We start from the raw sequence: 20812 nt of genomic DNA on the forward strand, positions 1-20812 counted from the left end.
AGGGCCGGCCCAGCGCGACGGCAGCCGATTGGCGGCGGCGGAGGTCAGTCCCTGCCCGCTGACCCCGGAGCGAGCCGAGGGGGGCGGCTCGGTGCAAGTGTCCCCACACGGCTCGGCCCCCTCCCGCCGCCGGCCCCGCCGCTCCCCCCCCCCCACCCCGCCGCCCAGCGCGGGGGGCGGCTGCGCAGGGGCGCGCGCCGACCCCCCTCACCCCCCCCCCATCCCCGGCGGCAGACAGGTAACGGCCGCGGGCGGCGGAGCCCCGTCTGCCCCCAGACTCCCTCACGGGAGGGGTGGGGGGGGTGGGGTGGGGGAAGCGCGACCCCGTGGCCCGCCGCTGGGCCTCCCCTCGCCGCTGCCGGGCGGTCCCTCCGGCGGGGCTCGCCGCCGGCCTGTACCACCCCGCTGCCCCTCAGCGGGCTGTGAGGGGGCTCCCCCCACCCCGCCCCGCTGCCTCCCCTCGGGAGGGGGGTGCTCAGCCCCCCCGCCGTCTCTGCCCCCCTCGGCCGCGGAGGGTAGGCAGGCAGGCTCCGGGCCATCCCGCCCGGCACTGGGCCCGCCGCCGCCGTGCTCCTGAGGCTGCTTGCGGAGGGGGGGGATCCCCGGGCGGAGGGGAGCCTTGGGCCCCTCCGGAGCGCGTCCCCCGCTTCCCCAGCTCCCGGGGGCGCCCTGGCTTGCCTTCCCCGCCGCCGGGCCTCGAAACTCTGCGCCGGGGCTCGGTCGGCTTTTTGTGCGTGTGTGTGTGAGTGTGTGTGTGCTTGACGGTTCCTGAAGCACGACGAACTCCTGCAAGGGAGTGATTTTAATTTCCCAGCAGCTCTCCTTTCTGGGTTACTTCCTGTCCCATTCTTTAGTACTTATCTTTTACTTCAGTTCCCTGGAGGAGCTGACTTGACAGGGTAGCGGTCCTGCTGTGATCGTCCCTCCAACTCTTTAATATCCCGAGAGAGTGCCCTTCTTTTTGAGTTGAGATCCCGATTTAGGTAAATAACCCTTCCTAATTTTTGAAGGTTCTTCCTATTTTGACCTGCTATTGCTTTGGTGTTAACCATTTTTTGTTCTCCATTCTCCCCTTTATGTCATTGTGTGGCTCAGTTCTACTTTTGTTTTTTTTTTAGGTTTAAGCTGCCTTAAAGGAGAATTAAAAATTGTGACTCCAAAGAACAAAATAAGCCAGAAGAGAGAAAACAGCACTCAAAAAAAACCCCAGAAAGGTGATAATTCATGTAGACTCTCCGAATCATCCTAGACACATGGTTTGGCTGGGATTGGGGCCTCTTGTTGTGTTCTTGATGGATTTGAATAGGTAGCATTAGATTTCTTCATTCTCTTAAAACCTACTTGCTATTGAGCTTTAATGGTTTGAAAGCCCTGAAGCCCATTTGAAATACGGTTCCTCTTCTTGTAAATCTTTGTCATTTTCTAAATTTAATCTGCAAATGTTATTTTGATTATGAATTGCTACGTAACGTTTTTTTTTTGTGTCTCCTCATCTTAGGAATGTCACTTAGAATTACTTCACTCTCCATACTTAAAAGGGTCTTTTCTTAAAGCCTTTTCACAAATTTATGGGTGCAACACTGGATTTGTTTCTTTCCTCTTTATCGGACCAGGTTGTGGTAATTGCATTATGTTGGTTTAGTCTGTAGCTAACTCTTGCGTGGGTCAGGTGTTTTTGTATTGTAACGAAGCTGCAAAGATTGAAATTAATTTAATTGGATGGTGTTTGTTTACAAGTACTTTTTGGGTTGAGATCACAGAAGGAGATAATGCTGTTAGGTGCTTAAGGGAGAAAATGAAAGGAGTCATCAAAAACTGAATGCTGCTGGTAGGAGGAAGGTTTGGTTTCAGGGGGAGAGCAGCTTGTAGGGAGAATTGCTTGTTTTACGTGGTAAGATGAAGAGATGGGCTCTAGAAGAAGAGAGTGGGGGGTGAATGATGTCAGTCAGCCTTTTTCTGCATCCTACTGTTAGTGCGCTGCTCCAAATAATGGAGTTCCTGCGCGTTCTTTTAATGCAAAGTCTGAATCCATTCTAATCTGTTTCAAATGTAGATGAGTTTGTGTTATTTTGGCAGATGTATCCTCTGTGTAGGTCCTTCTGGTCTTTGTCCTGTTTTCAGAGATGTCATTGACTGTACCAGAATGTGTTTTATTGTCAGCAATAAATTGTTTCTTAGCATTAGTTGCAGGGAAAGAGCAGTACCTGTTGCCAACAATCTTGGTCAAGGGTGGATCATTTCTCTAATAGAGTTGTCTTTAGCATATGATAAAAAGTAGCTGCCACACATCAAAGATTAAATAGAAAGTTCCCACATAACACAAGTGCAACAAATTCTGAGGTGCACTTTGAAAGTACAAGAAATGTTCCATGCTATGTTGATAGCATACTGCAAACCCATAAGTAATACTGGAACACGTGGATGTGCCCAGTGTGATTGTCAGAGGGATTTTTATGCTAATAGGTGAGACAGATGTGCATTTGTACAAACTTACCAGTGCAGTTATGGCACACGTGGTTTATCCAAAGATGGTTTATGATAACACCCTCTTTACAACCCATCCGGTGCATCTAACGTCGGGGCTTGCATTAATGTAGCTATTCCAACAGGACACCTCTTGGTGCTGATAAGCCATAAGATCTGTGGGATTTGGTCACGGAAGGAAATGTAAGTTTTCATTTGATTTGTGAAGCTGCTTCCTAATGTGCAATGCCAGTGCAGCAAAGTTTGATTCAGATGTGGAGATGGGAATTGAATTCACAGGAATCAGGGAATTAGCTTCTGGCAGAAATTTGCACATGGTCAAAACAAGGAACAGAGATAAATGAAATGTTGAAGTCCTGCTCTTGATCTCTGGAAGAAATGTGGCATATTGCAAGTATAGTTAGCCCCTTAGATAAAGTTGCACATCCTTTTTATTTTTTTTTTTTTATAATCTTCAGGCTATATACTCATCTTGGTTTTGTTTTGCCTTATTGTGAATTCTAAACCCTTAAAGGAAATGTGCTGACTGAGAGGCTGTTTTCCGTTGTTCCAGCATTTGCTTACAGAATTACACTATCACAGTGCAAAAAATTGCTTTACTTGCTGAGGTCGTCCAACAAATTTGGTCCACTTGGACTCTTTTAGGCTATATTAAAAAGAAATGCAGAGCAAATACAAGTCTTCCGGAGATTGAAATAAACTCTATAAGCGGCACTCAAGTTGTGCTATGAGTATTAGGGCTGAAGTGACTGCTTTAGTGTGATTTGAACTAGCGATTGTTTTCTGCTTCTGTCATTCTATGAAATACTGATGTTTGGATTCTTTAGTGATAGCAGGTCATGTTAAAATACATAAATCTTACATATTAATGCTTGCTATTAATTATTACTTACTTTTAAGGCAAAGCTTTCATCTGACTTTTACTGTTTAAAACTTAGTAACAGCATCACTGTAAGTTAGAAGAGAGATTGTATTTTATGCTTGGTACAAGAGGATCTCCAAGCATGCTGCAGAGCACAAGCTCCTCGCAGTTCGTCAGCATGCATCTTGAGGGAGGAGAGTTGTGGCTGTGCAAACCTGATGCAGCGTTCTCTACTGAAAAAGATCTGTAATGCCTTGCTTTAGCACTAGCATTGAGGTCCTTGATGTGGAAGGATTTGCAGTATTTTCTTCACTTTCTGCTTGTGTTCAAGGTTGCTGATGTACGAGTGGGAATTTTGGGGATGGTTAATGGCTGGTGTGTTACCAGTGCTATCTGAAGGTGAGGTCTCTTCTTTTGATCTCCAGTTTGGAGACTTGAAGTTACTCGAGCTGGGTGATTTCACTAATTCTCCATCAGGCCCAAAAGTCAGACCTCACAACCTCTCTGTGAAATGGGTGGTAGTTGGTAAAACCATACCTCTGTACTTCAGTTTCAGCCACCTGCAGAATGTAACAATGCAACAGCTGCTTATTAGTATATAACACCACCAGTCAGCATCGTACAGTGCTATAAACAAAGTTGGTGGAGGACTTTTAGATTAACTTTTTTAGTTATTTTAAATTTAGTGTGTCCAAGGTACAAGGTGGCATTACAGAAGCTCTGATGAGAAATGTGTAACTTTTAATGACCGCTTATGAAGAGCGAAGACTTCTTTCCTTTGAAGTAGCCATTCCTCTGTGATGTTTTGGATTCGTGTACTGTTAACTCATTGATTTCAGACCCGGCAATTCGCATGCATTGCTTGGTGATTTTCATCTCAGCCACTTGGATACCTCACTTGATGTCTGTCTGGGATGTAGCATAGAACTTCTAGCAGAAAATACATTCAGGATTGTAAGGCTCTGTGAAATTTTAATATTTCACATGTTGTTTGCAAACTTTACAATTGTGACATGAGAGCACAAATAACATGATTAAACAGTCATGCTTTACTCTTTTGTCTGAAGAGCTCCTGAAGTAGGAAGCTGAGCAACATATGAAGATGATAGTCACGTTTAGTTTCTTTGTCAAATGCATATTGACCATTTTTAAAATGCCATTTGGGTGAGAACACATTTAGCTTGTTTGAGTTTTGAAATGGGTGGGAGAAGTGGGTTGTGAGAATAATGAATGCTGATGTGATTATCCTTATTCCACAGAGCTTTTTTTGTTGTTGTTGATTTAAATGTCTTGGAATACTTCAACCACAGATAACTAGGATCTACACTGATTAGATCTGTGCTAGATACTAAATGTCATGTTTAATGGTACACTTTCCTTGTATAGAGTTAGGCTAGCATCAGTAAATTATGGTCCTTATTCTGCTCTTGGATGAGTAATCTTGGGGCTTAGGAATCAGGTCTATCTGTTAGGCCATCTAAATGAACAAAATACTGTATTATACAGTCTTGCTTTTGCTACCAACCTTGAACTTTCTTTAAAGTAAGTATATACATATGTCAGAATTAATTTTCCACATGATGTTTGCAATGACTTTAATGAAGTGACACATTGATGTGGAAAAGTCTAAGATCTCTTTGACAACATGAAACATTATCAATAGATAATGAAGATGTTTGGTGGGGGGGGTTTACTTAGTGTGCTACTTCTACTACAGTTATTAGTATTTTAAGCAAACTTTGTTAAGTCATTGAGTAAGTGAGCTTTACTTTCACTAAATATGACTTTTTTTTTATTAAAGTTGCAGATCTCACTCTTGCCATATGCAGCTAATTTTCCTTTGGGGGGAAAAAAGCTTGTTACTTTTTTAGTGGAGCAATCTGTTACCTTGTCTGTAGTCTGTGAAGTCAGTGCAATTCTAATTTGCATCAGCTAATAAAAAATGTGTGGGTTTTAAAGTGAAAATCATGCAAAATTAAAAAAAAAAGGTGAACTAACGACTGATCATCTATGCAAAAAAACAAGGCTAGAAATGTGATCAAATTAGGTCATGGCAGTGCAATTTTGTGCAGGGCTGTGAGCATATCTGCAGACCTTGTATGTTTTATCTTGGGAAGCAAAGCTCTTGGAAAATGTGCATAAGAGGGATGAAGAGAGCTTTTTTTTGCATCCTCCTCTTCTGAGCTATCCTCGAGAAAGCAAGATTTTATGTTGCATTAAGTGACAGAAATTTTAGCTTAAGCTAAAAGCTGCACAGTTCATATAATTGTTCTGGTGCAACTCATTTGCAGAAGAAACAAGTCACAGTTGGTTTTGTGTGATCTGCTATACAATGAAGTAATTAATGCTTTTATTATTTATTACATTATTGCAGTGTTCACACATGATAAGGGGTCCTGTTCACACATGATAAAGGGTCCTATCACAAGAAGCTTGCAGGAACGAAAGGCCAGATAGAGGTGTACAAAGAATTAATGAAATAACATTGATGAGTACGGACTCTCAACAGTACCATGAAAAATGGTCAAACCTTGGGACTGCTCCTGTTAACTGCAGATGACAAAGAGGGAGGATCAGGAGCACTAGTCTGAAGGTGGAAACTGGATTGGGATTGTGACTGGTGTTCAGTAAACTTTGATACTAAAAGGATAGGTTTTATATATGAAGAAAAGGGTGAAGATTTTTGAGGTGGTGGTATTGCTTGCATTGTGAAGGTATCTTTACCTGTTTGTGAAAGGCAGCGTGCGTGAGCCTGATCCATCATGTGAGGGAGACATGACTATCTGGTGGCACTAAAAGTCCAGTTGAAGGACCGAGGAAATAATGCTCTATGTTGTCAGGTTTTATTCTTTAGGTAGGAAAGCATAGATGGGATGGAGATTTAAAACAACAACAAAACCCCCCAAACCATCAAACAAAAAAACTCCACAAAAATGGGTTGGGAGGAACTAAATGGATCCCGAAGTTTTTTCCTGGCGTTTGACTGGCCCGGGGAGATGTTGAGCAGTCAAGCAGAAATACCTACTGTAACCTTTGCATCCATTCTTGTTCCATGGCAGGAGCAGATATATGTAATCCTTAGAAAAGAGTTTAGACCGTTTCTTCAAGGTTTACTCCAGATAAGTAGCACATCTCATTTCTCGTCTTCCATAAAATATTCTCTGTAGCTTTTTCCTCACCTGGCAAAGCAAACTCTCCCCACCCCAAACTCTGGAGGACTGTCTGATAATGAGAGAAAACACACTTCAGGGCCTTTTCTGGCATAACTGCATTAAAATGTAGCATTCTAGTACAGGTACAAAGTACAAGTAAGTAGACCTCTCACTTTTACTCTTTGTGACTAATAAGAAATATCATTTTTTTAAGGGGTAGCAGGTTTTGACACACATGGGCACACGAGATTATGAATAGTGAAGACAATGAAGAGTGGGACATCCATCAAAGAGTGACAACCTCTTATAAGGTAATTAAGGAACACATTGGGTTTATCCTGTTGTACTTGCAAAATAAATTAAGTAGTTATTGTTGTCCTCCATTTTTATGGCACTATGCAATCATTATAACCAAGAATGTATAGATACACTTTTTCCCCCCCTCTTCTTCATTCTTTTTTGGCTTGCGTGGAGAAAGCCAATATGTAGCAATACAGATGCATACCATGTTCTTAATGAGATTGATTACAGTTGCAAAAACATTAAATATTAAGTGCCAAATGGCTGATGACTTCCAGTAGTCTTCCTTTCCTTCGCCAAAGATTGATGGTGTAAATGGGGATTAGCAAGCAGGAATTTTAAATTATCTATGGAGCAGAAGTGAAAATGTTTTCAAAGCTGGTGTGTACCTAGAACTATCCTGAAACCTTTAATGTTACAGTTAAGAATTCTTGTAATTTGAATTTCATCGTTTGCTATAGGGGTGAGACAGAAGAGTAGATATTTACAGAAACTGCGCAAGTGATAAAAGGAGCTGCTTATGCCTGACTTTGTCTTCTGCTTTGTATGTTTTAGTACTTATGTACTTTAGTACTAGCTAATTTGAATAAGCTCTGCTAGTCACATGCAACATATGGGGCCAGTGCCAACTTTTTATAATGCTGCATTACAAATATACCCACCAGCTGAGAAGTGTGATATAAAGAGCTTTGCTTTTTCTTAACCAACTGTCTTCATAGATATTTTCAGGGGGGGATACTGCTGTCCCCTTAAATGAGAAATCCCATTTCTCTTCATGTGTGTAGTCATCCTAACTCTTTCTGTAGCATTTTGAGCAACTAGTTTGACCTTAATTTTCAGGATCACATGAGATCTTGCAAGTATTAGTCCTTTACAAGAAGGGACTGTAAAAATGGCAATAGAACATTTGTTTATATTAACTTTTCTCTCAAACTGAGATATCTGATCAAAAGTTTTCATATCTTGGTTTTGTACACATTCAGAAATTAGGGCCAAAGGGGCATGCTGTGATTTTTTTTTTTTTTAATTTTTTTTTTTTTTTTTTTAAGGCTCTCCCCTGGCTCATGCTTATCAGTCAGGTTCTATTATCAGTTTTCACCTGTAAATCCAAAGATAGATCTTGGTTTTGTAGTTGGAATTTCATTAACAGTACTATTAGTGGTGTGATCCAGAATGAAGTCAAGCTCACTGTCTTAGAGGTGAGCCTATTCTGAAGTGCTAATTGGAGTTTAGAAAAGAGCTTAGCAAAAGCTTATTAGAGTCAATAGAAATACCTCCACGGTCATCAGATTAACCAAGTTTGATTTTGGAATATGCTGCAAAAGCTGAACTATTGAGTTAGCAGTTGCCGGTTTGTAAATCCCCTTTTCGTCCTGTGTCAGATAATGGAGTTCATACTATAAAACAAACCAAAGCCGGTACCTAAGCCATGTATAACCTACTGAGCTAAAAAGTCTTCTTTCATAACCTTATGCTGAAATAGCGATTGTTGCCAGACATGGTACATTGAAGCATTTATAAATGTCAAAGATAGGCATTTGCTGTATGTAAGTTCCATATTTGCAATGTAAGTAGGGTCATTGTAGCCACCTGTTAATTATGAGTTTATGTCTTTCCAAGAAGCAGATAAATAACTTCTTTGCAATGCACACAACAAGGTTATAAAAGAGTGAATAGATATCTGTGTCTTTATCTGGAAAGATGGTAGTAATTGATGTTTTCACTTTTCTCTTGTCTGTGTGTGTATCTGGATCAGAGGAAAACAAGTGCCCAGTGGTATTTAGGGAGTTGATTGCAATGTCTTTCGAATGACCTGTGAATCATGAGGATCTGGAAATCCTTACGATTTACTTAAAAGAAGGTTTAGGTGATGATGTGGGTTGACATCCTAATAAGACAAGGTTACTGTAAATTTTAAGTTTTGCTTAAAATTCATTTTTGTCTTCAGAACTTTTCATCTTAATCTTGATTAACTTTACAGGAGTCTAAATAGATTTTTCTTTTGGGTTTTTTTGTTTGTTTTTTTAACTTCTAGGCCTGTGTTAACATTCATTGCAACAGTTTTTAAATATTTTGCTCAGCATTGCCTTTCTAATACCCTGCTTTTATTCTCTTTCTTGTCATGTTTCTTTCCATTCTAGGAATACCTGTTAATGGCATATGCTACACAATGTATGTGAAAATGTAAACACGTACAGACTTTGTGTACTCTGGAAGAATCCCTAAATACCTGTATTTTTTTCTTGTCCCCAGCTGGGTAGCAAGTAGAACTGCAGATGAGTACTTTTCAGAGCATGGAGTATAGTTATTCTTTCTTTCACAATATATGCTTGTATCTAGGCTCTTTTACAGTAGCTATTTTAGATAGCCTTTTGGCCCAGCTCGCTCATGTACTGTATCAAGGTAACTATAAATTGAATTGTTCCAGTATATGTTCTCATGGTGTTTGACAGGGCTATATTCACTGCACTTGTGTGTTTTCAGGTCTCGTATATTATCATCTCTGTGTTTGATTTTTGGAATATAGAGGTTCTTTGCACTCTTTAGGTACTAATAAAGAAATCCACAAGCCAAAATACAGACAGTAGACTCTAAATTAGAAAAAAAATAATGGGAGAAAAAGAAAAAAGAAAATCCAAGTTTTCAGTTTGGACATTAGTGTTACTAATATTCATGTGCAGTAGGTCACAGGAAAAGATTATATTAGTAAGATGAAACTGAAGCTTATAGGTGATATATTTCTAGAATAGAAATAAAGAATTTCATAGTTTGGTTGCTCTAGCAATGCAGTGCTGTTTCATGCAGCAGTTTAGATCATCTATTTAACCAGTATCTCTGGAGTTACTGATATTAACCATGTGTTGGGTTCTGGACATTTTTTCGTTTTGCTTATTGCTCAGGTGCTTTAACTGTGGACTGTTTGATGCTGTCATTTCTGAAGAAAACATTTACTACTTAGAATGTGTAAGTGTCCTTTTCTTTTGCAGTTCAGTGATGTGAACCATGTACTATGATTTTGCTAGCAACAGTGGAATTGTTTGGGTTTTTATCCTAGCTATAAGATGAGTTTGCTCTGCATATAGAGAGTAAATCTTAGCATTGCTTTTCATTAACACTGACTTTTTTTCTAGATATCTCTTTTCTGGTCCCAATCCTAATTTATTCATGCTTTATATTGATTCAAGGTGACTAGTGTGACCTCATGACGCTTCTGTAAAAGCCAGATTCAGCTAGGATGTTACACCATCACTGTCGAAGAAACCCTGAACTACAGGAAGAGTTGCAGATTCAGGCTGCAGTTGCTGCTGGCGATGTTCACACCGTGCGCAAGATGCTGGAGCAAGGATATTCTCCAAATGGTCGAGATGCCAATGGCTGGACCTTGCTTCATTTTTCTGCAGCAAGAGGGAAAGAGAGATGTGTCCGTGTCTTTCTTGAACATGGAGGTGAGTTACCGGGAGAGAAAAATCTTGATACCCATCTCACAGCTTTCTATCCCAATTTCCATTGTAGGGCTTTCCAGCACCAGTTAGTTATCTGACTATTGTGGTATACTCTGTGAATGAGGTAATAGATTAGCTTTATATCTTAATACCTTCTTTTTTTTTTTTTTCTTTTTCTTTTTTTCTTCTTTTTTTCAGAATTGCCTAGGAATTGTTAGAGTGAATAAGCATTATGAAAATAGGGCAGAAGGGCTCATTATAAAATTAAATGCGCTCACAGCACTCACTATTGGTTTTTCTTCTCAGTTAGGCGGTATTATTAGAGGAAGGCAGGTCCTTGAGTTGAAATCCTAGGGAAGTTTGTTTTGTAATTCTCAAGCAAGTTAACAAGTCGCATTAAAAGACAGAGTTTCTATATGGGCTTTAACACAGTCTGGTAAACTTAATGAAAACAGTACTCTTTGTGCAAGAACTTTAGCGTCAGTGTCCTGGTTTCAGCTGGGATAGAGTTAATTTTCTTCCTAACAGCTGGTATAGAGCTGTGTTTTGGATTTAGGATGAGAATGAGAATAATTTTGATAGCACACTAATATTTTAGTTGTTGCCAAGCAGTCAAGGACTTTTCAGCTTCTCATACTGGCCTGCCAATGAGAAGGTGGGGGGTGTCCAAGAAGCTGGGAGGGGACACAGCCAGGACAGCTGACCCAAACTGGCCAAAGGGATATTCTATACCATGTGACATCATGCCCAGTATGTAACTGGAGGAGTTGGCCGGGAGGCGGCGTGACTGAGGAACTAGCTGGGCATCGGTTCTAGGTGGTGAGCAGTTGTGTTGTGCATCACTTGTTTTGTATATTCTTTTATTATCATTATTATTACTATTTTCCTTTTCTGTCCCGTAAAACTTGTGGATTGAGATAAAAGACAGTTTAAACCATGACAGTCACTTCGTCCAGTTGATTTTACACCTCTCCTGCATCCATCTGTAGAGAAGCTTTATTTCAAGAACTGATTGAGTTTTGTTGGTTTAAGTGATATAATCACTTGGGTGATGATTATTACCCCTCAAATGGTGCAGTCAGAGTTTCTTTTTCCTATGTATTCTATTCCTATTCCTTCTTTCAAGGCGACCTAAAGTTTTAGAAATGGATAGTCTTCATCTTTTAATGTGATACTGGAGAGGGAAAATAAAAATCAGTAGATGTTTTTCACGTTCTGATCAGTGTTCTTCAAATAATACCATCCTCTTTTGTAGCGCTGTTCTTATCAAATGAATTATGAACTAAGATATTTTCAGTCCTAAGGAAACTGAAATTATCTTTTTGATGATTTCGTATCTGAGGCCATATGGGCCCCTTATGTGTGTCACAGTATTTGTTGGATATGTGGATCATCCTTAAAATTGAATGTCATTAATAGGTTGTGCTATTTGCAGGATATAGTGGCATGTTCTTTAAGAGCAATAGTGAAATACAGCCTGAACAACTCGACCCCGTTGATACACCTACTACAGATTCTAACCATATAATATTGGCAGACTTTTCTCTCATTATTGGGGGGGGGCGGGTGGGAAGCTGATAAATTGCACTAATAAATAACTTTAAATTCTACCTTTTAAATGTAATAGATGTGGATAAGCCTTCAGTTTGATAATTCAGAATTTTCAGGCTGTAAGTCTTGAAATTATGTTGGTTTTAGCTTTGTAAACTCGAAGATGATCTGAAGAAAAAAAAGCCCAAACTCTTATGTATTCCTATGAATTTTCATTTTATAGGTTTTGATATTAAATAGCTGCTGATGCAGTGTTTTGTTTTTATTTTTGTTGTTACTCTTTCCTATATGAAGTACCAGCTGAATCTGATGCTTTGTGAAAACTGCCTGTAATGAAACATCCTTGTTCTAGAAGCAGTATAGCATTTAATCACCAGGACCAGAAAGTTGAGTAACAAATAGTGTGAGGGTTAGTCATCTACAGCAGCTTTCCTGTAGCTGAGCCTCGCTTCAGAAAATTGGCACTGTTTTGTGCCTGGCCTTGTTTTCCCTCAAAACAGAGGCATTAAAGATAATGAGTATTTAAAACATAATAATGTCACAAATAAGCTATTAAGCAGTGAATGAGCTGACTCCTAAAGGCTGAGTTAATCATGCCTGCCTCATTCTTCAGAGGGAAGAAGGTGGAGACTGTGGGAAGAAGTGGATTATTTTGATGTTGGAGCTTGATCCCTGTGGATCAAAATGATATTGACGTGACAGAAAAAGTCATTTTCTAGTCTGAATCTTATGGTAAGCAGTGCATTGAACTGACTATATATATTAGTAATAAAGAAGATAGTGAGAGGGAGTGGATGGAGTTCTGGAGGACAGAGGGATCTGAGATGTTAGTGGGAAGGAAGGGGTAACCGGTGGTAGTTACGGCTGTCTGGAGGAATGATGAAGCTTAGCAGAGCTAGAGATATTTTCATAGAACAGGAATGAGAAAAAACACAGTGGGCTGTTGCTGAGGGTAGAGTGTTGTGCCTCAGATCTGAGATGCTGGAAGATAACTGACGTAGTCTTCGATGGTAGTGGGGTGGAGATGGAGTTTGGGTAATGGAGATGGAGAAGGAATCTGGTCACTGACCTGGAAATAAAAGGTAGCTGCTTATGGGAGTCGTGACCTGGCCGCCTCCTGCTCTTGCTGTTTTGTGCTTCTCTTCCATCATTGCTCAGCAGCAAAGAAAAGAGCCAGGGACAGCATTGTGTGTGCAGATTGGCTGATATGAGTGGAGGTGCTGGAACAGGAGGGAGCTTTTTATTAGCCGCTGAGCAAGGAGACACAGATAGATGGGGAAAAAGCATTAAAAAAACCAGTCCAGACTAAAGGATGAAGCCAGCAGGAATACCAGCTAGATACAGAGGTAATAGGTTGGATTATAAATATTCTTTAGCAAGTGAGGAAATGCAGAAAGTTGATCAGAACAATGGAAAAACTTCATTTTCATGAAAAACAATTAATTTGATTTTCTTAGTGTATTTGTCTCACTTTAATAAGATTCTATTAAGCCAATTCTTTCCATCCATCCAAAGCTTAACAGGAAGGCAACACAAAAATAGGGAATGTAGTTATTAGTAATCTTGGGGTTTTGTGTAACAACCCTTTTTTTCCCCTTTAGTGTACCTTTTTTTAGTTTGAAAATGACAAATTGAGACAGACAATCTGATACTGCAGAAGAGCTATTTTTTATTAATCCCCAACCACCACTGTTAACATTACAACCAGCTAAAGCCTTAAAAGTGTGTAGTTGTTAGCTGTCCCTTGGCAATGTTTTCTCAATACTAATTGAGCAGGACGGTTTTTGGTTACTTGTATTAAAGTGAAGAAATGATTCACTAAAGGTCCTAGAAGAATAACAGAAGGAAGTAGCCAAACAGACGTATTTATTTATTTTTAGTCTTGGGTGCAAGGTATCTAAATTTCAGTAAGTTCATGTAGAATCTGGGAGAAACTAGAGAATGCCAAATGCTCATCCCTCTAAACCAGCTCATAAAGTGTTTCTGTGTCTGAACAGTAATGCTTTCCTGGAGGTGTCTCATATCAATGTTGTCCTAGAAAATTCAAAACAGAAGCTATATGTAGCCGTGTTTCTAAACATTGTGGTCAGAATTAAGCCCTAGTTGGGGGAAGTGGACTTGAAATAATAGAAGTACTTTATCAAGCCAGAAGCATTGCTTTCTTGGCTTCTCAAATTAGGCTGTGACAGTGTGACCTAATGAAGATGTCATGAAAGAAGGGAAACTGATCCAATGAGCTGGAAATTGAAGCTCTGGAATATTACTCTTGTTTAGGAATCCTCTATATAACAGTATTAGAAAAGAGTTTCATTAACAGTAGAGTTTAAATGACTAGCTTAGGTGCTCAACTTTAACGTGAAATAAAATAATCTGGATATCGTTCAGTGTTGCAAATTTTCAATCTCAAGTGAGTCTGATTGTAGTAATTTGGTACCCTTGATAAGCAGTCCAGGGTTTATGCCACTATGATGTTCTTAAATATAAGGTATAATAGAAGTGACCAAATACAGTTGTTCCTATTTCTAGATTCTGCTATCCCCAAATTAATGGGAAGCTTGAGAAGAAATAACTGTAATTGTTTGACAATCAGGATGGAGGCAAGATAAAGAAAAGTTGGCAAGTGCTGGCTTCATCCCTTCCTAGTTAAATACACTTGTACCAGATACTTGTGTTTGGGTTTTTTTTAAACTCCTCTGCAGTTTGTGAAAGGTAAGCAAAGAGAATTCATTTCTACCTTGCTTGTGTTCCGGGGGAGAGAATTACTTCATAACATGATACCAATGCTGAAGCCTTTTAAAAAAAACAAACAAAAAACCCCACAACAACCCAAGTTCTTAAGGCAGCATCAGCTTTGTAGCATTACTTTTACTAACACAGGGACTGAACGGGTGGAAATTGTATGCAATGTAATGCAGGTCCAAGTTCTGCTAAAAGCCCTTGGGAAGTTCAAAAGTTTTCCAGGAGATGGCAGCAAAACATTGAGCAGCAACAGACAATGTTTTGGTCTTGTTAAAATTGTTTCCCTTATCAAGGGTGAGACTGGTACTATTAGCTCATTAGAAGTCCATAATCTTAACGGGAATTACAATGTTTTTATCATAAGGTTTTGCTACCAGGTTTACTTTTGCAAGGTTTGTTTTGCAATTGTTTGTGTTGCTTGGTTGCCCAACTGAGAGCCTTTTGTTCCTATTCTTGTTGAGATACTTCTATTGCATGACTTAGTATTTTTTTGGTTCACTTTAGTGGTCAAAAGCAGTGAAATTTTGGGAGTAGGGAAGGCATGGAAAGGTACTTAAAACCATAGGTAAAGGGCATCCTTATGCTGCAAGTAAATTCTTGGGTTTTGATAGCAGCTTGGATAAAAATGCTTAAGCATGCACACATAAAAGTTGGGGGATATCTGATTGAATTTGGGAATAGCACTGACTAAACAGGTTAGTGGCAGTATCCTGCATCTCAGCTGGGGAGTAGAAATTGCATGCCCTATGCAGCGTGGGGAGTAGAAAATGCATGCCCTATGCAGTGTGGTAGAGAGAAGGCACAACATGAATTAGTTTTGTTGTTGGTTTTTCTGTGGAAGACGGCCCTAGCTGCTGCTGTCTCCTTTCTATTCTGTCCATCTTGCTCCCTAATTCTGCCGCTCAGAATGTATCACCCCTCTGCATCTTAATTCTCATGCTTTTGCTACTCACTTTATTTATCACCAGTCAAGAGATAATCTAGATTAGTCTGAGCAGTGTGAAAAAAGAGACCCTGGGAGCAGCAAACCTCACTTTGAAATACTATCTTTGTCTTTAATGACTCTGTGGGTCGTACTGATTCTTTGCTGTATTTTGGACATCATCATAGTGCAGGTTAGAAATGACCTGTTCAGTCACTGACTTCATTTCCCTGCCAACCTGTGGATGCTTCATGAATTACTTTAACTCAGGTTAGTGTAACTTTACAGAGCACTGAAACTTCTGCTTTTCAAAGACCAGGAAGGCTGTGACTACGAAGGGACTAAACTTTCTCTCATTAATCTTTCTCTCATTATTTCTAGGTTCCTATTCTATACACTAGAGGCAGTTCTCATATTTTATTCCTCTGTGTAGTCAGGCTGCAATAGTTTGTATGTCGGTGTTTTTTCATTTGTTTTCCGCCCCTCGATCTTCACTTTAAGGATTTTTTTTTAAATGTAAAGTTGCTAGATCACTGTTGCAGCTGTGTTCTGTACTCTCTTGCCAGTCCTTTTATTTTGGTATGGTGTCTATCTCTGTGTGTTATCTGGATATGGTCACAGTAGGTCCATATGGAGAAGCTTATTCCTGTTGTTTTGTGTCATCGCCTTTGTGGGTTCAGACATGTTCAGGCTAAACTAGCTTGCTAATTATATTGTATTGTGAACTTAACTTGTAACAGGTCTGAATTTTGAGATACAAATCGGTGTTTCCCATCCTCTTCCCCTCTCCTGTTTGGGTGTGATGGCATCCGAGCAGAAAACTCTGCCCTCTCTATGTGATACAGGAGAGCAAGTTCTCCTCTTGAGCAATGTGTGTGAGCGTTGCATGTTCATAGCCTTCAGCCAAGTTTGTTTTAAACCTGCGTGGTCACAATGTCGTGTGTCCTGTCTTCCCCCCTCCCGCCCCCAGACTACTGCTACTTTCCTTCTGAACACAGTATGTCTAGATGAGGAAATTACAAAGAATTCAATGTGCCAGGATGCAAGGACAGGGCTGTCAAGGTTATGGAAGGTGGGCAGACACCCTTATGCTTGTCTGCACTTAGAGATGATGTGCTTTGTGATTGCAGAGCAGACAGCACAAGCAACTGTGAAGGACGGACCCCAGCAGTTGTTTCAATAGACACCCAGGAGTATTGAAAACGTGTCAACTTAAGGCTAGTGTCTTGTGCAGATAGTATCTCTCTTTACCAGCTGGGAGACTTAGGTTAGGAAAGTGCCTCAAACTTCCAAATTGTAGTTTGTACCTTTTAGCGCCTAACAGGCAACATCTACAGATGATGGAAGGAGAAACTTCGCAGCCTGGCTTGTTCTCTAGCCGAGAAATGGTAACGAGGCAGGCACCTTTCCTTCGGTAATTAATTTGGTACGTGGGAATAGTCACTTGCTTTAGAAGTCTAGGTGTATTGAGGAAATTAAGCAAATTGATTATTTTAATTTTTAAATTAATGAATCTGAGGTTTTTATGCTGTGGTGGGGGAGGGGAAAATAATCTGTGTAATCACTTGTATTCTGCACTAACATTTTTCCTGACTCCTTCCGTAAGGGATTGCTTACATTCTTGTAAAATCTTAAATTTTTGTGATACTATAAAGTCAGAACAGATTCATCATCTATAAAAACTGACTTTATCAAGATAATCTAAAATAACATATATCCTACATGCTTTGGAAATCCTGCAGACCACAGAGAAACATTTTACCTAATACAGTATTACACCCTAAAAACAATTCAATCCTGCCAGACCACAAAACATCTGCAATTTGGGACAGCAGATGTTTCTACACATGCTTCTTTTTAAGACCAAGAAGCAACACAAGGGAAAATAAAAAAGTTGAACATTGAGAAAGAAATGTAATATTGTAGAGCTGGAGGAAAACTGGATGGACAGAGAGATTTGAGTAAGTAGCCTAAGAGTGCTAGGAAGATGTGGAAACTATTTGTGAAATGGAAACATATGTATATGAAAGAAAAAGTCTTTTTTTTGTGTAACTCTTTCTTAAATATAAGCTAACTTTTTCTTAAAAGTAGCATTTTTGTGAAAGCTAGAATTAATTTGAAGTACAAAAAATCCTGTCATGCTATGCCTGAAAAGACTAACATTCAACCAATTGATTATTTTAATTTTTTTTGCAGCACTGGATTACTGTGATGCCTTCTAATTACTTTTTAATTTTATTTTAACTTCAGCTGATCCCACAGTTAAGGACTTAATTGGAGGCTTCACTGCTCTGCATTATGCAGCCATGCATGGCCGAGCGAGGATTGCACGCTTGATGTTGGAATCGGAATATAGAAGTGACATTATTAATGCAAAAAGCAACGATGGTTGGACTCCGCTCCATGTAGCAGCCCACTATGGCAGAGACTCATTTGTCAGACTCCTGTTGGAGTTCAAGGCTGAGGTTGATCCGCTCAGTGATAAAGGTACTACGCCGCTTCAGCTGGCCATTATCCGAGAGAGGTCAAGCTGTGTGAAAATCCTTCTGGATCACAATGCCAACATCGACATTCAAAATGGTTTCCTGTTACGATACGCTGTGATCAAAAGCAATCACTCTTACTGCCGAATGTTCCTTCAGAGAGGGGCGGATACAAACTTGGGTCGCTTGGAAGATGGACAGACACCCTTGCACTTGTCTGCTCTTAGAGATGATGTGCTTTGTGCACAAATGTTGTATAATTATGGAGCAGACACTAACACAAGGAACTATGAAGGACAGACCCCACTGGCTGTTTCAATAAGTATTTCTGGAAGTAGCCGACCCTGTCTGGATTTCTTACAAGAAGTGACAAGTATGTATGTAAGAGAAGTTAATCACAGGACACTGTGTCCTCTAAAAGCCTTCTTTGAATTTAGCCCCAGAAAAAAAATGCTTCCTCTCTGCCCCTTGATGCTATTTAAATGCACTAGAAAGTTTCTGGGAAGGTGAAGGGATTGTGATACTGGGAATCTCTTACTCGCAAAGGTGCTAATGTTAAGTATATTTCGTTTAAATATCTACAGGCAGCATTAATTTTTAAAAAGTGAACTGTAAAATCTCATTTTATTAATGACCTTAGCACACAAGATGTTTGCAGGTTTGGGTTTTATTTTGTTGTTTGGGTTTTTTTGGAGTTTTTTAGTGTCTTGCTTTTTTAAAATCGTCATGCAAATACTCTGCAGTTGCTGGCTTTTTCATCTGGTGCTACAACTAGGGCAGAAAAGATCTTTTGCTGCTTTGTGTTCTCCCACATTCTCTCTCCCTCTCTACCCTGCACTAGACAACAAAATGGCATAGTTCATTTGTGCAACTTGAAGGGGTTTCATGTGCTGTGTAGCTTTGATTTGATTTTGTTGATGACTTTGAAATATGAAAGAGATTTTAACTCATGATTTCTGATATTTAAAAAGAGTATTAGTGTCCTAATATTCTGGTCACTTTTGATTTCAGTTTTTGGTGTACTAGATCTACTGAAAGTTTTTTCTTCCTCTCTCATTCAACGTGGAATGCTATAGTAGTGTTTCATAATTATAGTATTGCCTAAAGCATTTAGGAATTGCTGATTAACAATTAGCAGGAGTTTGCTAATTCAAACATATTAAGATGGCCTGAGAAATTATCATCCTACTAGGATGATCTTTGCACTTCAGAGCATGGGGTATTTAATGTATCCTTTTTTTCCCCTACAGTTCCTTTTATTTATTTGGATGTGGTAGTTTTTAATGAGAATTAAGCATCTTATATACTCTACAAAGAAACTGAAATTTAGTGTAGGCTGGGAGTGAATCAGCTGAGATCTATTGTCAGTAGCTGACACACAGAAGCATTTGGAATTTCATTTTTGTCTTTATGATTTGCGATGTTATTTTTGTTCGTGTTTGAAATCTAAAGAGAATTTTTGGAAAGGTGGAAGTTATAAGAAATACAAGCAACTAATAGATTTTGTTTTAATTTGCCCCTTCTCACTCAAATGCATTTCTTTCTGGTTTCCTTTTTGGGAGCCTCTCACTATACAGTAGCACTGTCAGGTTTATTAGCAGACTTGCAGTTTTTCACAATCTTAGGATGTATTGGTAAGCATGAAGTCTTAGACTGCTTTGGTGTTTCCTCAACATCTAAAAACTAATTCAGAAAGTTGTAAACCAGTACTGTACCTTACTTTTAGTTTGCAGATTCTGTACCTTAAGGATTTAATGTTAAGTGAGAAGTAAACTCTGCTACAAAAAAGTAGCTTAAATTTGTGGCCGATGTAACAGTGCTGGAACTATCCCAATTTTGTGCTGATGGAGGCAGAACTAGGAAAACAGGGAGGACTGTGCTGACAAAAGCATTTCAGCTTTGTTCTTCTGAGCAAAATTACTACAAATACATGTTTACAAACAGCTATGAACAGACTCTACTGCCCTTATGATAAATATCCAAACACTGTCTTCCGCAGTTTTCATGAATAATCGCTTTAATAAGATGGTGTAGGAGAGATGAAATGGATAAAGAGTGAGCTGGGATTTTCATAGTGGAGTTCCCAATTAGATCAGACTGCGTACAGGGAATCATTGAGATCTCACGCTGTAGCACTTTGGGGAAGAATCTTGTTTCTGAGTCTATTGCAATATGTATTTACTAGAAGAAAAATTTATAAATTCTTTTAGAGAATTATTCTAGTGGAAGTCAGTCTTCCTGAAATGATCTCTTTCGGTTGGTAACAGCGCCTTGGTCATAGGGCTTAATGGGAATTTCTCGTTTGTTTATTTGAACATTATGCTAAGTGCTTAATATAGAAATCCGCAGCTGTAAGTTTTATACGTGCATCTGAAGTTTTGAAGAGTATATTTGATAGTAAAACAGGAAGTAGTTTTTACTTCTACAGTGCATGAAAATTTTTAAGCTTAAAGATCAATGTATCTGAAAGTTATCAAACTGATTTGTGTCTTCAAGTGAAAGTGGTTGCATGCTTCATATAAATGGGATCCTATTTAGCAATCTACATGTAAGATGTAAATAGCTATTTTTTTAATACTCTGAAAACATATTTGTACAGTTTCAGTTCTTCAGACAATATCATATGTGAATTTCTTTTTGTTTTGGTAGGTATTACAATCAATAATAATCGCAGCCTTTAGCCCAGGTCCCCAGTTGTAAGTAACAGGCAGGAAACCAAGCTCTCGGAAATACTCAGTATTGACCCCGAGGGTCTTCAAGAAGGTATTAGATTTTGGGGTGTGACTCTGCAGAGCTGATATTCTTCCTGGTTGTCGGTAGAGGTTCCTTTGCTCCTAGAATAATTCCAAGAGGAAGGACATTCGTTTGTAGTTGTG

The 20812-nt window shown here is 39.5% G+C and overlaps 1 protein-coding gene across 3 annotated transcripts in view; it reads left to right on the top strand.

Moving 5' to 3' along the window:
* The first annotated feature begins 83 nt into the window (after positions 1–83).
* The window catches only part of ASB7 (ankyrin repeat and SOCS box containing 7), a 32185-nt gene continuing 11456 nt past the window's right edge, over positions 84–20812 (top strand). The window contains exons 1-5 of one of the 3 annotated variants that reach the window (XM_075764117.1): positions 84–238; positions 1119–1214; positions 6713–6809; positions 9984–10244; positions 17704–18309. In XM_075764117.1, the coding sequence (XP_075620232.1) occupies positions 10034–10244; positions 17704–18309 (817 nt within the window). In that variant the 5' untranslated portion in view covers positions 84–238; positions 1119–1214; positions 6713–6809; positions 9984–10033. Of the gene's footprint in view, positions 239–884; positions 984–1118; positions 1215–6712; positions 6810–9660; positions 9763–9983; positions 10245–17703; positions 18310–20812 lie in introns of those variants that run through there. The other 2 variants (XM_075764118.1, XM_010310984.2) reach the window with 2 other exon arrangements.

This window comes from Balearica regulorum, chromosome 12, assembly GCF_011004875.1.
Source record: "Balearica regulorum gibbericeps isolate bBalReg1 chromosome 12, bBalReg1.pri, whole genome shotgun sequence".
NCBI classification, from domain to species: domain Eukaryota; kingdom Metazoa; phylum Chordata; class Aves; order Gruiformes; family Gruidae; genus Balearica; species Balearica regulorum.